The sequence below is a fragment of the Lagenorhynchus albirostris genome, chromosome 5 (genome assembly GCF_949774975.1).
Source record: "Lagenorhynchus albirostris chromosome 5, mLagAlb1.1, whole genome shotgun sequence".
Classification (NCBI taxonomy): Eukaryota; Metazoa; Chordata; class Mammalia; order Artiodactyla; family Delphinidae; genus Lagenorhynchus; species Lagenorhynchus albirostris.
Window position 1 is genome coordinate 145,351,919 of NC_083099.1, and position 16,700 is coordinate 145,368,618.

General features: G+C 50.9%; 1 protein-coding gene across 7 annotated transcripts in view; it reads left to right on the plus strand.

Annotated features, from left to right (window-relative positions):
* The window catches only part of PCNT (pericentrin), a 97,623-nt gene that overhangs the window by 33,187 nt on the left and 47,736 nt on the right, over positions 1 to 16,700 (plus strand). For 6 of the 7 annotated variants that reach the window (XM_060151118.1, XM_060151121.1, XM_060151120.1 and 3 more), the window contains 7 exons: positions 1,257 to 1,382; positions 4,473 to 4,619; positions 9,747 to 9,898; positions 11,606 to 11,736; positions 11,827 to 12,065; positions 13,784 to 13,946; positions 14,217 to 14,429. In XM_060151118.1, the coding sequence (XP_060007101.1) occupies positions 1,257 to 1,382; positions 4,473 to 4,619; positions 9,747 to 9,898; positions 11,606 to 11,736; positions 11,827 to 12,065; positions 13,784 to 13,946; positions 14,217 to 14,429 (1,171 nt within the window). The remainder of the gene's footprint in view (positions 1 to 1,256; positions 1,383 to 4,472; positions 4,620 to 9,746; positions 9,899 to 11,605; positions 11,737 to 11,826; positions 12,066 to 13,783; positions 13,947 to 14,216; positions 14,430 to 16,700) is intronic. The other variant, XM_060151119.1, reaches the window with a different exon arrangement.

Consider the following 16,700-nt stretch of genomic DNA (forward strand, 5'->3'; position numbering starts at 1 on the left):
TGTAGCAAGGGCCGCTCTGTGCTGGGGCCCGCGGGGCCTCAGCGGGGCAGACGACCCAGGCGCTTGGCATTGGTGGGCTGGTTCTTCCTTCCCAGCCACAGCTCCGTACGGCACCCACCCTCCGCCCTCTCTGTTTGTGGGCAGTGACTCCAAGGCCTGGAAGGACCCCGTGGCCAGAAAGAGCAGCCTGAGCCCCCGGGCCCGGGCTCTCACGTGCACAGTGCAGCCTGCAGGCCCCGGGACTCCAGGCACGCCGGGGTGTGGGGTGCTCTTGGACTCTGACCCTGACCCCAAACAGAAGTTCACTTTTATCTGTTTGTATACATTTGGCTTCCGTGAAAGATTTTTGCCTGAAGAATGTGATCTGTGGCACAAGTTTTTCAAGAAGCAGGTGCTTACGCTTCGACCTGTCAACCAGAGCGTTTAACAGGCCAGCGAGCGTGCGGGGTCCGCCCTCAGGACCTGTTTGCCGAAGGTGCTGAGGGGGAGGGGCGCAGATGCCTGTGCCGGGCGGGCGGGCGGGCGGGCACCCGAAGAGCGGTCCACGCGCGGGGTCCTGTTTATCATGTGCTTTTGCAGGATTTGCCTCTTCTTGGGTGCTGATGTTTTCTTATTTTTCCCAGCGTCCTTCAGTGTCCTGGAGTCTGTTTTGGGGGAAAGGGAGTGTGGCTTGTCCTCCTCTCCCTTGGCCTTGCCCTGCCGGTCTGTGGTGCCCGTTGGCATTCGGGGTTTTGTTCTTGTTTACTAGCACTTTGTGGTTGGCACACACAGAGCCAGCATCCGTGGTCAAATCTGGTTACTGTCAGGGCTGCAGCTTCCTTCCTGGCTGTGAACCATCTGGGTGAACCCCGTCCTTCCCATGAAGTGGTTTTGTGGTGCAGATGAGATAGTTAAAGGGCTTTGGAAACTGCCACATGTCCCAACTTGAAATTGCACTTGATTCTTCCTTTTAAAGGATTGAATTAAACCTATTCCAGGAGAGGAAGTTTATAAAAATGTTCTGTGTTAATTCAGAAATGGTCTCTAGAACTTCAAAGTATAGTTTCAGTGTTGTGCTGTGCAAACCCCATTTTCTGATGCTTGTGACTGAGGTGAGAATCCAGAGCCCACAAAGAGTGACTTGACGTTTTCTGTGAGCTATAACCTGACTGCTGCGTGTCGTCACGTGGAAATATGTGGAATAAGCTGAGCTCCAGCCTCACCACAGATCCACGCACACGGGCAAGGCCCAGTGTTGACCTTCCTCCCCACTCAAGCAGGGCACTGCGGTTCCTGCGGAGCTGGAAGAGGAGGAGAAGCAGCGGCTCTGCTGTCGGGAGGAGATTGAGCTGCTGAAGTGTCGGTCGGAGGCGCTGCTGGAGCAGCACATCACACAGTTAAAGGTACTGGGCTTAAGGGTGATCTATTTCATTGCTATCCTTTCTCACCTGCAAAGTAAATAAGAAAAATTTATTCTAAATTAATTTTGATGTGCAAAATTAAAACATATTCATTGTCTTAGAAACTGAGATTTTTCAAGGCAACTTTTTTTCCTTCATATTTATGTTTAAGTTGACTAGTTAGCATTCCTTTTCTTTTAAGAAATTGTCATCAAATAGTTGACCCTTAACCAACACGGGATTAAGCGTGCCGGCCCTCTGCACAGTTGAGAATCTGCGTGTGATTGATAGCTGGCCCTCGGTACACGTGGCTCCTCCGTATCCGCCGTTACTGTGCATCTGCACACTCAACCAGCCACGGATCGTGTGGTGCTGTAGTGTTCACCATTGAAACAAAATCCATGGGGCTTCCCTGCGGTCCAGTGGCTAAGGCTCCTCGCTCCCAGTGCAGGGGGCCTGGGTTCGATCCCTGGTCAGGGAGGTAAGATGCCCCATGCTGCTCAGCACAGCCCAAAACGAACAATCCGGGGGTAAGTGGACCCACACTGTCCATCCCCATGGTAAAGAGCCGGCTGTATTTAAGCCTGGGAAAATCTGAGCCCTGCTCATGGCCTTGCTTTGGTGACTCATCAGCGGCCACGTCAAGCCTTTTCTTGCTTCAAGGGGCCTGTTGCCACGGAAGGGTGTCTGCACGGGATGAGTGAGCATTCAGCATTACTTCTCACATGATTTTTAGTGTGGTTTTGTTTTGTTTTTAATTACAACTTTATTGAGATATAACGCACATATCATAAAAATCACTCTTTTTGAAATATACAGTTCGGTGGTCTGCAGTATATTCACAAAGTTGTACAACTCTTATTGCTGTCTAATTCCAGAACATTTACATCACCACAAAAGAAACCCCCCACCCGTTAGCAGTCTCTTCCCTCCCCAGCCCCTGGCAACCCCGATCTACTCTCTGCTTCTGTGGAGTTGCCTTTTCTGAACATTTTTTAGAAATCGAATCATGCAAAATGTGGCCTTTTGTGTTTGGCTTCTTTCACTTAGAATAATGTTTTCTAGGTTCATATATGTTATAGGGTGTGTCAGTACTTGCTGTTTGCTTTCTATATATCTTCTGTCTCTTTTGTTCCTCTAAATCTCCATTACTGCCGCCTTTTCTTTTGATTTCCTTGATGTTTATTTTTCTATATTTTTTTGGGTTTTGTTTTGTTTTTTTGTTTGCTTTTAATTTTTTTAGTGCCTGCCCTGGGCATTACATTGAACATTTTATAACAATATGGTTCAGATTAATACCAACTTAATTTTAATAGTTCACAAAATTGTTCTTTGATATAGCTTCATTCCTTCCTTCCTTCCTCCTTTGTGCTAATATTGTCATACAAAGAGCATCTGTATATACTTTATGCTCGTTCTTTATGCATTTGTCTTCTAAATCACATAGAAAAAAGAATTACAAACTATACACATAAACATAAAAAACAAAATAAATTACTTGCTTTTCACTGCTTTCTAGATTTTCTTTGTCTCTCAGCAGTTTGATTATGATGTGTCCAGGTGTGGATCTCTGAGTTTATCCTACTTGGAGTTCATTGAGCTTCTTCTATGTATAGATTAATATTTTTCATCAAATTTGCAAAGTTTTTAGGCATATTATCTTCAAGTATTCTTTTGCCCTGTTCCCTTTGTCCTTTCCTCTGGGACTCTCATGATGTGTATGTTGGTCTTTGAGGATGTCCTAAAGGCCTGTGAGCATACTTACTTTATTTCTTTTTTCTTTTTTTTTCCTTTTTGTTCCCCATAATGAATAATCTCATTTGACCTGTCTTCATGTTTGCTGATTCTTCTACCCACTTGAATCTGCTGTTGAGTCCCTCTAGTGAAACTTTTATTTCAGTAATTGTGCTTTTCAGCTTCAGAATATCTATTGGGTTTCATTTTATAATTTTATCTCTTTATTGTGGGGCTCTGGTTGGGGCATGCCTTTAATGCTGTGGCAGGCAGTATACATCTCTGCCTTAGCTTTCACTTCCTTTTAAGTTTTTTGATCAGCCTCTTATTAGCTCCAATTGTTATCACTGCCTCAGGCTGCTGAGATGTTAAACAGTTGCTGCTAATTGTTTTTGCCAAATGGCTTGGGCACAGGATTGTTGAGGTGAGCTCTGAATCAGAGCCAATAAAAAACCAGATTTGAGAATGGAGCTCTTCAGTGAGCTGCCAGACAGGTCAGTTAGTGACAGTTGGTGGTGGTGCTTTGGTGCAACCCATTCTTCTCCTCCTCCCCCCATGGTTGCTGGGCTGCATTTTCTTTCCTTTTTTTTTTGGCGGGTTCCCCGATCAGAGATTGAACCCTGGTTGAACCCCGGGGCCCACAACAGTGAAAGCTTGAAATGGTCTTAACCACTGGACCACCAGGGAATTCCCTGGGCTGCATTTTCAAGGCTATCCCAGAGACTGGAGTGATGGGATTAGGGCAGGTTCAAACACTCAAAGCTTCCTGCTCTGATGGCGACTCAGCCTTTGTTTTTAATAAACACTTTAATTTCCAGAGCTATGAAAAAGTTGATTTTGACAGTTTTTGCCAGTGTTCTCAGTGCTCTTGTAGAGGAGTGGATTTTTGGAGGTCCTTATTCTGTCATTCTGGAAGGGCTATCTCTGTAGTTAAAAAAAAAAAGCTTATTTCATTAATGTATTTTAATTCATTAGGTGAACATTATTAAAAAATATTTTTTATTATTTAAGAAGAAACAGTGTTTATTTTTTAAAACCAGAGGAAGTTAGGTTTCTAAATATCTTGGATTTTGATGGTCATGATACCCTGATGATGGAGAATTTCTTAACGTGACCATTGGGAAAGGTAGCAGGTTGTTTCTTTTGTATTCTATATGATAAGCACATTTGAATGCATGTTCACTGGGGATAGTGGCCTTGGCCTTTTTGATCATTGTTCTTGGCACAGAATACGGAATCAATGAATATTTGTTGAATGAACTAAATTCTAGTGAACAGCAGAGAAATGGAGAAATTATCCTTATAATTTTATAACTTAATGGCATTTTTTGTTGTTGTTAATAATGTACTTTTGTACAGGGTGAATTTGAAAGTGAAAAGAAAGCTGCTTTGCATGAAAAAGAGGCGATACATAAACTTGAGCGAGAGCAGGCACAGTCTCTTTACCAAAAAGAGAAAGAGTCTCTGTCTCTGCAGCTTCGGGAGAAGAATAACCAAATTCTGCAGGTATGTGGGATGCATCTTTTCTTTGTTAATTCTTTTTTTGTGTATGGTAAAATGTGCATAACATAGTATTTACCATTTCAACCATTTTAAGTGTACAGTTTAGTGACATTAACCACATTCACAGTATTGTGCAAATATCGCTGCTCTCCATTTCCAGAACTTGTTCATCATCCCAAGTAGAAGCTCTGCCCTCATTAAAAATAATTCCTGGGCTTCCCTGGTGGCGTAGTGGTTAAGAATCTGCCTGCCAATGCAGGGGACACGGGTTCGAGCCCTGGTCTGGGAAGATTCCACATGCCGTGGAGCACCTATGCCTGTGTGCTACAACTACCGAGCCTGCACTCTAGAGCCTGCAAGCCACAACTGCTGAGCCCGTGTGCCACAACTGCTGAAGCCCACACACCTAGAGCTTGTTCTCCGCAACAAGAGAAGCCACCACAATGAGAAGCCCGTGCACCACACCTCGCCGCAACTTAGAGAAAGCCCGCACGCAGTGCAGCCAAAAATAAATTAATCAATTAATTAATTAAAAACATAATAACTCCCATCCCCCTCCATCCTTCCCTGGTACCCACCACTGTACTTTCTGCCTTTGTGAATTTGACTCCTCGAGGGATCTCACTTCAGAGGAATCACACAATATATGTTCTTCCGTGTTTGGCTCATTTCACTTAGCATAATGTCCTCAAGGTCCATCCACGTTGTGCGTGTATCAACATTCATGGCTTTTTATGGCCGACTAATGTTATTCCACTGTATATAGGCACCATATTTTATTTATCTGTTCATCTGTTGGTGGCCATCTGTTCATGGTCGTCTCTTCCTTTGGCTGTTGTGCATATAATGCTGCTGTGGACACTGCGATGCAAGTATTTGCTTCAGCCCCTGCTTTTGAGTTTTGGGGTATATATCTAAGAACAAAGTTGCTGGGTCATATGATAATTCTGTGTTTAACTTTGAGGAACTGCTAAACTGTTTTCCACAGCAGCTGTGGCATTGTGCATTTCCACCAACAGTGCACAAATGTTGCAATTTTTCCGCATTCTTGTCAACACCTGTTGTTTTTCATTTTTTAAAATAATAGCCATTGTAATGGATATGAGGTGATACCGTGTTTCTATTTGCATTTCCCTAATCACTGGTGGTGTTGGACATCTTTTCATGGGTTTATTGGCCATTTTTGTCTGTTCAGGTCCTTGACAGTTTTTTTTAATTGAAGTACAGTTAATTTACAATGTTGTGTTAGTTTCAACTGTATAGCAAAGTAACTCAGATATATACATATATATGTATATACATATGTGTGTGTGTATATATATGTATATAAAGTGTATATATATATACTTTTTCAGATTCTTTTCACTTAGAGGTTATTACAGGATATTGAATGTCGTTTTCTGTGCTGTACAGTAGGTCCTTTTTGGTTATCTGTCTTATGTACAGTAGTGTCTACATATTAATCCCAAACTCCTAATATATCTCCGTGTCTGAGAGTCTATTTCTGTTTTGTAAATAAGTTCATTTGTATCATTTTCTTAGATTCCACATATAAGTGATATTATACAGTATTTTTCTCTCTGTCTGACTTATTTCACTAAGCATAATACTCTCTAGGTCCATCCATGTTGCTGCAAATGGCATTATTTCATTCTTTTTTAGGGCTGAGGTCCTTGACAGTTTTTGAATTGGGTTTTTTTCATTATTATTATTGAAAATACGGATGTGTATTTATACTATTTTTAGAGATAGTCCCACTGTGTGATCTGTCAGAGTCGTAACAGTACTGCTGCTTTCTTTGACTTTACCGTCATGCAGGGTCACTGCGTTTGAACCTGTTCACACACTGGAGGCACGGTTTTCTTATGAATATGTGCAGGCACTGCGCTAAGCGCGTTAGGTGTAGAATTTTCTCATTTCTGTGCAGCTCTCTCCCTCTCAGGACACTGAGGCCCAGGAGAGGCTCCGTTAATTTGCTCAAAGTCCGTGGCTGCCAAGTGGTGGGGCCAGGCCTTCTGACTGTAAACACTGCACATGGGTGTGTCTGACTTAATTTGGTACCAAAGATGTCAAAGTCATTCCCAGCCAGATTCAGGGCAGCATGTATCTGTGGAGGTCAGTCATTAGCTGCCCGTCAAGGGGCATGTTCCTGGCTGCAGAGGCCCCTCCTGTGCTGGGAGCCCAGCCACGAGAAGGCAGGAGGGTGGGGGGCACGTGCAGGGGAGCAAGGACGGCACCAGGGCTTAGGCAGGAGGGGGCTCCATGAGGAAGAACGAGCCTCTCGAAGTGTTTCTTAAGCTTGTTCTTCAGTATACCAGGCATTTCTGCTGGTACATGACATGCATTCTTAAAACAGCTCATTCTGTACAAAATACTAAGAGTTTGTACAGAATACACCATTCAGAGCCTCTGCGATTTTATACCTCAAGGACCAGAAACAATAACAGTCCTAATAAAAGTATTACTACAGTTAAAAAGAAATGTTAAATTCTGAATTAAGAGAGAAATTGTAAAACATACATAGCGATTTACCTTTAAAAAGGGGGGATGGTTGCTTGATGGCAGGAGTGTCAGAGAAGGTGGGGAGGAAAGACTGAGAGGCGCCAGGAGTGGGGGAGGCCCTCGTGTGGGCGCGTGGAGGCGGGCAGCAGGAGGCTCCCCTGGGCCGGTGGGCCGGGCTGTGCGTCCGCTGCCCAGAGGCTCCCCGGTCGGAGCAGGGCGCATGACCCTTCAGGAAACCAGACTCTGCGGGAAGCTGTTTCCACTGTGAAATTATCTTACGGGTGTCCTTAAAATGTACATGTTCGGTTAAAGTAATACTGTGGAGTAAGGATGGTGTCCCACCACCCACGTGAAGCACCTCAGGAGACCCCCCTGCCCCCTGCTTCCCGCCGAGGCAACCACCCTTCTGATCGTTGCAGGTTTCTTGCTCACTGATGTGTTTATTCCTGGACACTCTGCTGTTGAGCCTCAGCCCTTTCCGGCCTTCACAAGGGGGTGTGTGCTGGCCTCCCTCGTTCCGTGTTGACTGGAGGTTCACAGACGGCGCTGGGGGGGCCGTACCCACTACCCAAGCTGCCGAATGGCATCTGTTGCGTGTGTGCTCATCGGTGGACTTGGGCCTGGTTCTGTCTTTCTGCCATTATGAATAAAGCTGCCCTGAGTTTCCTACACACACCTCTTACTCCAGATGTGCAGGAACTTCTTAAACCCAGAAGTGGGTGTCCAGGTTGTGGGGTTCTGCCCCTGCTGGGTAACCCCAAGGCTGTTTCTGGGTGGTTCCACCAGTCGTGCACTCGAGCTCCTGTTACTCCACATCCTCTCCTGGAATGTTCTTGCTTTTTAATTTTTGCCAATTTTGTGGCAACGAAATGGTGTCTCTTGGTGGTCTTAATTTGCTGATGAGATGCGCCTCTGTTACTATGTTTGTGATCCATTTGTGTTTCCCTTTCTGTGGAATACCTTTTTGTATCTTTGGCCATTTTTCTATTTAAAACAGTTGTTCGTCTTTTTCTTACTGATTTAGGGAAGTTTTTTTTTGTATTTCTGGATTTCTTCTAATTTGTGGGGTTTTTCTTCCCTTTTGTCATCTTTTGATGAACAAATGTTCTTCATTGATGAATTAACTCTATTACCTTATTGAGTACAGACTGTCCCTGACTTACAGTCGTTTGACTTAGGAAGGATTTTTTGACTTACGATGGTGTGAAAGCAGTGTACATTCAATAGAAACAGTACTTTGAATGTTGAATTTTTATCTTTCCCTGGGCTAGTGATATGTGGTCCAGTTCTCTCCTGTGATGCTGGGCAGGGCAGCCACAGCTCCCCATCCACCACACGACCAGAAAGGTGAATGACTGATGCGCTGACAGCCATTCTTGACCAAGACAGCCAGCCACTCTGCTTTTCCTTTTCAAAAGATTACTGTTAATTAAAGAAACCAGGCATCTCAAGTTAATGAATTTAGCGCTTTTCTATATACGGGAAGAAGCAAAGTCTGGGCTCGCTGAAATCATTTATTTGATCTGTACCTCCTCTACCTGGGGCCAGTATCCTGTGCTTTCCCATCCTGAGCCCACTCAGAGCTCACTGTCTGGGCGGCTCTGGTGGCTTGATGGCTGCAACATCCTTTGTTTACTGATATGGCAGGTGACCCTTTTCATTCACAGGTGTATTAAATGCATTTCCTTTTTTAAAAAATTAATTATTTATTTTTGGCTGCTTTGGGTTTTCATTGCTGTGCGCGGGCTTTCTCTAGTTGTGGTGAGTGGGGGCTACTCTTGTTGCAGTGCATAGGCTTCTCATTGCAGCGGCTTCTTTTGTTGTGGAGTGCGGGCTGTAGGCACACGGGCTTCAGTAGTTGTGGCATGCGGGCTCAGTAGTTGTGGCTCACGGGCTCTAGAGCGCAGGCTCAGGAGCTGTGGCGCATGGGCCCAGCTGCTCTGCGGCATGTGGGATCTTCCCGGACCAGGGCTCAAATCCGTGTCTCCTGCATTGGCAGGAGGATTCTTAACCACTGTGCCACCAGGGAGGTCCTTAAATGCATTTTCGATGTATGGTATTTGCAGTTTAGGATGGGTGTCTTGGGATGTAGCCCCACTGTAGGTGCAGGAAGATTTGATAGGAATGCAGGTGAGGGAGCAGGGCCAGCAGAGGGAAGGGTCTGCCTTCCGCCAGCCCCATGCTGGCCTCTGGGGCCGCCCCAGCCTCGAGCCGTCCGGGCATGCTGTTCATCTTCTGCGTCTCTTTTGTCCATTTCTTGGTCATTGTTTGCCATCTTGAAACTTGCCATTCTCTGTTTACTTATTCCATTTTCTTTCATTTTACCAGCGACCTATATGGCCCAGTGGTTTATAGGAGCTGCACTTTTTCCCCAGGTTCCCTCTATGCACAGCATTGAAACTGTTTTCTGTTCCCTTTGTTCTCTTCAGTAAATTGGTTTCAAAATTACACCTTCTTTTTCCTCCGGCCTGTGCTTCGCGTGCTTTATGGGCCCCACGCTGGTGTCCCATCATCCGTTTTCTCCATCCCACAAACCACAGACCTACTGTTAGATAAAGAAGTTCCTTACAGAAACTTAGTTTTAACTAAATTGTCTTAACTAAAACTTTAACAATTTTTCTTCAACAGCTAAAAGACCAGATTTTATCCTTAAGTCGTGAGATAGAAGAGCGCCATTCCGAACTGGAGAGGCTTCAGCAAAGGCGGGAAAGGGAGAACCAGGAGGAAACAACTCTCATCTCAATGCTCAAGTCCGACATCGACCTGTCCCACAGCGAGAGGTCAGTGGCCGCCTCTGCTTCTCGGGCTGGAGTGCATGTTGGCACCTGGTGGATGGGACCCTGTGCTGCGTGGTCCTCTCATCCAGGAGGGCCTTAAACTTCAAGATGAGCGCTGAGTCGTGGCACCCACATACCCACCACCTCGCTTTGCCAAACCTTCTCATTTTGCCAGGTTACAAGATTTGATGCTGCTATGAAGGCAGTTACCGACCCGTCCCTTTTCTTGTTTGTTTGGGAGTCTTATTTAGGAAATAGTTTCCCACCTGGTGCTAGGCAGGTTTTAGCTCCGCTTCTCGTGTGCTTCTGGAGTGAGCTGTTCAGTTGTGTTTGCCTGATGTCAGGAGACGCTCTCGTCTTTGCCTGTCGGGGCCATTGGCTCAGCATCACCCGGGAAGGTGCAGCTCACTGGCCGGCCTCTCTGGGCCCCTTTGGGCATCCCTTGGCCTGTCCCTGCTGGTATCTCGTGGTCCTGCTGGTCTGGGGTCCCCGCTGCCCCTGGACCCACGTCCTCAGCAGCGCGGCACTACCGTATATGCGGCGCTGAGGGTCAGAGGAGGAGGGGGGAGGGCTGCTGTGCAGAGGGCGGGTGCCGCTCACGTGGGCTTCCGTTCATGCTTTCACGGCTTCGTTATCTCTGCGAGGACCTTGTGTGCTGTGCCCAGCTGCCTTGCGGCTCGATGAGGGGAGTGCAGGGCAGGACGTGTCAGGCCTGGCCCTGCCCTCGGGGGGCTGGCAGAGAGCAAAGGCCCCGAGGCGTTCGGGGGGTGTGCCCGGCAGGTGAGATGCCCCGACACCCACGAGTGTTTGGCGTTCATGAGGCTCCTCAGGGACCAGGGGTCGGTATGGCCTGGACGGGGCCCAAGGAGGAGGGGGGGCTGGTGCCTTCTGCATTTTCTCTCAGAGCAAAGCAGACACCGCCTGCCCGAGCCCGTCTGGGGGTGGTCCTTATGCCCTCCCCGCACGCTCCCTCCGAGGGGCCTGGGCAGCAGCAGGGGCTGTCGGGCCCGCCGTTTGCAGTCTACCCCCGCCTGCCTCCGCCCCTCACGTCCCCGCGTCCCTTTCTCACCATCTCTGGCCCTGACCTGGGGTGTCAGCTTCCTGAGGGGCGGATCTTCCCGTGTCTTGAGTGGCGTTTCCCTGTGCTGGGCCCGAGGGAGGGGTGTGAGCCGCGGGCGGATGGGGCTGGCCAAGCCCTGACGTCTCGTGGGCACCGGAGCCATGGCCTGGGTGGGGTCACCATGCCCCAGCTGATGCCCCCCAGCTGGAAGGGCTGGTCTGGGAGGATGCGGCTCAGAGACAGGACTCCTGTCCTAGGGGAACCAAACACCCCAAACTCTGTGTTTGTGTGGCCCCAGAGAGAGACACGGGGAGACACGGCGCCTTCCTGTGCTGGTGGGCTGTGGGCAAGGGGTGACCTGGGCGTTTGAGCCGGTGTCTCCTGAGAGGGTGGGGCCTCAGGGGCCACGTCGGCGCCCAGCTCTGCTCCTGAGTGCCAGAGAGGCTGTGGCGGGGGGCAGGCTGGGTCTGTGCAGCTCGTGGTGGCGCCGCTGCGGGCAGAGCAGCTGGGAGGGGGTCCCGGATGAAGCCCCTGTGCTGGGCTGGGCACAGGCCTCCAGGAGAGGGACACTCAGGTCGCCCACGGTGCTGCTCGCGTGCGGTCAGCCGGGCGGGGTTTCGGCTGACGCTGCCCGTGTGTGCCCCTCTCAGGAGAGCTCTCCGGGACGCCCTGAGGAGGCTGCTGGGCCTGTTTGGGGAGACGCTCAAGGCCGCCGTTGCCCTGAAGAGCCGCATCGGTGAGCGCGTGGGGCTCTGCCTGGAGGACGAGAGCCCGCCTGCAGGTGAGCGCCGACAGCCCTGTGCCCGCAGACCCGAGGCCGGGCACCGGGGGTCCTCCTGGCAGCATGGCTCCTGTGTCTGCTCGCTTGTAGCCCCAGCCCTGGACGAGGTGTGGCCCGGGCTCGACGCGGCCCTGCCGGAGCTGGACAGCGCATCGCCCGAGTGTGCCGAGACGTCGTCAGTGGCTGAGATTAGCAGTCATGTCTGTGAGAGCTTCTTCATGAGCCCAGAAAGCACGCTGGAGTATGAGCGGCCCGTCAGGAGGATCTACCGGAGCCTGGGCCTGGCGGTGGACGGCCTCCTGGAGATGGTCCTGGACTCCACCAGGCAGGTGAGGCACGGCCCCTTGGCCTCTCTGCAGAGGAGGGTGACAGGCTGAAGGAGTGGGCGGGGGGCCGGTGGGTGACGGAGGCTGCCTGGCAGTGACAGCGCAGCCCCAGGTGCCTGCGGGTGCTGGGCAGTCAGGGTTTCTGATCCTCCACCAGACCGTGCAGGCGAGACGGAGGTTTCCTCTCTCCAGGCGGGTCTGACTTCTTTCTCTCCTCTCTCTGCCGGGTGTCGCCCTGAGCCTGTTACTCCCAGGGAGGTTCGCCCACATGTTTTCCTCAAATAGGAGTCTTTTCTGAGCCGAAATTCTTGGGGAAGTAGGCTTGCTGTGAATGAAAAGTAAAACCTCGGTGCACTTAATTTAGATCATGTGTGTTCAGCCTCTTTTACTGCACCTTGTATACCATTTTAATTCCGTTTTGAATACACTTATGTTTAGAGATTATTCCTGAAGATGGGAATTTGTTAACCTTTTAGAATGCTTCAGACAATTAGCACAGACATTAAGTAGGAAAGCTTGGAAAGCAATAGAGAGCCTTTTCCCAAAGTTGCCCAGTTAAAAAGTAAGCATTTTCACGTGAAGCATCGCTGTTCACGTCTCAGAAATATTGAGACGCGAATGCGGGTAGAGCCACAGTGTCGAGCTCTGAAGTTTCTCCTCTGGTTTCGTCCCATCTTCTCTCAGAAACCGGACAGAGTTGGGCAGCATCTTATGATAAATAATCAGGTGCTTTGGATTGTCCCCAAGCGCAGTTAACGGAACAGACGCCGTCCAGTCTGCAGTCTGACCTGGCCCACGGCCCTGCGTCCCCGCTGCCCCCACTGTGTGCTCTGCAGGGGCACCTGGGTGCGTAAGCGGGGAAGCAGGGGAGGGAGGTGGGAGTTGACACAGGCAGCGGCCAGAGGGGCGTGAGGAGCCCCTGTTCAGGTCGGGGTCAGTGGTGGGGCTGCCCGAGGGGCAGCGGCCGCCGAGAACTCGGGCAGGCTGCCCACAGCAGGGCATGAGGAGAGGCAGCGCCAGGGGCTGTTTTCAAGGTAAAACCAACAGGTTTCCTTAGAGGCTGGGTCTGGAAGGGTCAGAGTTGGTTACCCGCAGGGGGAGGCTGAGGGGGCCCGGGCCAGGTGCCGAGTTGTCGGTCAGGACAGCTGGGTGTAGGCGTTTTGAATTCAGAGCTTAATCTGGGCCCTCCAGCCTGTGGGTGGCCTGGGGGCTTCAGCCTGGACATGCCCACCAGGGGAGCTCGGGAGGAAGGTGAGGTTGTGGCCCCGGGCTGTGCCTGGGAAGGGGGGCGTCCCATGCTGTCCGACCTGGGGAGGGAGGGTCGTGTCAGGTGCCCTGCCCGGTGTGGTGATGGCCCAGGAGCCTTTCCCATCCTCCACCTGCAGTCACCAGGGGGCCTGTCCCTGCCCAGGTGCCAGGCTCCTGTCGGTGTGTCCTCTGAAATGACCCCCCCCGCCATGTTCCACGCAGACACATGTGGGGTCGACGGTCACAAACGGTGTGTCCGTGCAATGTTGTCTGTGTCTCCATGTGCAGAACTTTCCTTTTTTGAAAATTTGTTGCTTATTTAGTAACTGACATAATGTTGAACATGGAAATTGATGTTTCTTACAGGATATTTATGGTTTCCCCAGAATTCGATGCAAATAGAACTCTGTTGGTGTCAGCATAAACTTTGATTACTTTTGGTCCAAAATGCCATTTTCAAACGCGTTTCACAGCTGGAGGAAGCACGTCAGATTCATTCTCGTCTTGAGAAGGAGTTCAGCTGCAAGAGCGAGGAGACGGCACAGGTGGTGCGGAAGCACCAGGAGCTGCTGGAGCACCTGGACGCGGAGAGCGCGGCCAAGGCCCGGCTCGAGCTGGCGCTGCACACGGCGGAGGGTGAGCGGGGCCTGCCTGCCGGGGACGCGCGTCGTGCTGGGGTCTCAACAGCAAGGGCGTCAGCCACCTTCCTGGGGTCGCGCCGCCGCCCCGACCCCGCGCACCTGGTGCCTGGCGCTCGCTCACGGTGGCCGCGTGCGCTGGGCCCTCGTCTTGCCTGCTGCTCCTGTGCCTCGCGGGGAGGGTGGTCTGGTGCCGTCCCTGGGGGAACAGGACACCCCGCCCCCGCCCCCCTTGGGGCCTTACAGCGCCCTCCCGCGTGGACCGCAGGCATCGTCGAGGGCTTCACAGAGGAGAGGGCCAGCCTGCAGGAGGCACTGGGCCGGAAGGAGGCGAGTGAGCAGGGCCTGGTGGCTGAGCTGGAGGGCCTGAGGCAGCAGCTGCAGTGTGCGGCCCGACGGCAGGCGGAGCTGCAGGAGGAGAACTCCGTGCTGTGGAGCCAGAAGGAAGCCTTGGCTGTGGAAGCCGGAGAGAGGGAGACCGGTAAGGAGGCCGAGCTGCAGCCGGGAGCGCGGGCAGAGCTGGGCTGGCTCGGACGCGAGGCTTTGAGGGCAGAGAGGACGAGGTTGCGGGGTCGCGGGGCTGCGTGTGGCTTGAGGGCAGCTGCGGTGGCTGACTGTGCTGTAGGAAAGGCTGCTGACTCTGAGGCCGGGTCGCCTGGCCAGGGGGTCGCCCACCTGTGTGTGGTCGTCAGCCTCGGCATCCTGGAGGCAGTGGTCCAGCAGGGAGTGTCTGTTTGGGATCAAAGAATTGCAGTTTGGAGCATGCAGATTCGGGTCCCGCTAGGCAATAGAAACAGTCGGGGCTTTTGAGGGTGAGGACGGGGGGGTTTGCCTACAGAGAATTTAATTGGAGTCAGAGGCAGAAGCCAGTCTGGGCTGAACGTGCCTGAGGGCCGAGGCCATCACGAGGGAGGAGAAGGCCCGTTACGGGGATGGGAGCAGGTGCGGTTCTTGCTGCGCCCCTGGAATCTCTGAGCTTCGGCCCAGGTCCCAAGTTCACGGCTCCCCTCGCTGGGGCCCGGCTTGAGTTCCACTCCTTAATGACCCCCAGGCTCCGTGTTAGAGCCCCTTGACATGCTGACTCTGCTTTGTTTCACATTTCACAGATAAATAGCCAAGAATGTGAAAAAAATGAGGGCTACTTAAAAATTTTCTTTAAAATACCAGAAAAGTGTTAACCTTAGCTAGGAAGACATACGGTTTTTGTTTTTGTTTTTTTTTAAACATCTGTATTGGAGTATAATTGCTTTACTGACATACAGTTTTAACAAAAGCAGGTCATTATAGTTTCAGATTCTTAGAAATTTTAGATCTTAAAATATTTAACGTTAAAACATAAAAAGCTTAAAGTGGGCAGTGGCGGCGGTAGGGGCAGCCAGTCTGTGAGAAGTGATTGCGCGAGTCCAGGGCCTGTCTGGGGCTGCGCCTGTGCTCCGCCCGCTGAGGGCCTGCCTTCCTCTCCCTGCGGCCCCCACCGCCCGGCCCCCCGGGCGCGAGTCCGGCCAGGCCCACCTGTCTGCTGCCCCCACCGCACAGGCAAAGGCGTCAGCGACCTTCTGACTTTCAGGGGCTCCTGCTGAGCCACCACCCCAAGCAACTCAGAAAACTCATTTCTCTTCCTCCAATTCTTCTTTTTAATTTTCCGATTAATAAACAAACAGTTGTCTGTTTAGTTTCTGCCCTCATCTTCGGTACCTCTTCTGGGCGAGACGCATGTTCACGCTCCCACGGCTCTTGAGTGGATGTGTGGGTCCGACGGGCTTGCAGGCTCTTGAAGCAAAGAGTGATTTGTGCCATCGTCTTGGTTTCCATCCGCGCGGGTTATTAAAACTATTTACAGTCATCTCCAGACTTCATCTTCTTGTTTAGCTTTAACATGTATAACATTCTTTTGTCTGTTTTCCATTTTTTGATGTGAACTTCTGATGGTAAAAAATTAACCTGCTTTCTTTTTTCCCTCCTTTGCTTTGTCTTTTTTATGCTTGAACTGTGTCTAATGGATGTTGTGCTAATTGAGAGTGGACCCGTGGCATCTTCTCAGTTCTGTGTCTGCGGTGAGTCTGCTCCCGTGTCTGCTCGGGGCTTCCTGGGACTTGCTCTCCCCACCACCTCGAGCTGGGGCAGGGCTGTCCCCTGCTGACTGTGCCGCCTTCCGCTTTGCTCGCGTGCTTGCTTCTTCCTCGTTCAGGTCGTGTCCTTTGTCCCCAGCACAGAAACTTGTCCCGCTTTCCCCTCTCTGCTCGGCCCGCAGAGACAGCGGCGCGTATGAGCGCGTGAGCGCGTGTGCTCTGTCTGTCCGTGCCATGTGCACGGTGCTCCCTAAATGACAGTAAGATGTGGGTTGTTTTCTCCACGGTTCCCCGCAGACTGGACGCGTTCAGAGAAGGACCGTGAGGGAAACTTTCCAAGACCTCGAGTGCCTGAAAATGACCTTATTTCACCCTCATCCTTAAATGAAGTGGTAGCTGGAAAGACAGCTCTAGATTCGGTTTCTTTTACTTGAATACCTTGAGGCTGAAAACCATTGTCCTCTTGCACCCGGACACCTGCTGACACATCTGACCGTGTTTCTTTGGAGGTGTTTTTAGAAGTTCATCTTTGCTCGGGTGTTCACGCGTCCCGGAACCGTATCTGGAGTGGTTTCCCATGCCTGCCCTGCTCTGCCGGCGGCCGGGCGTTTGTTACATCTGGGGCTTTGTCGTCATTACCTCTTGGCCGATGTCTCTTCCGTGCGCACACTTCGCTGTCCCCA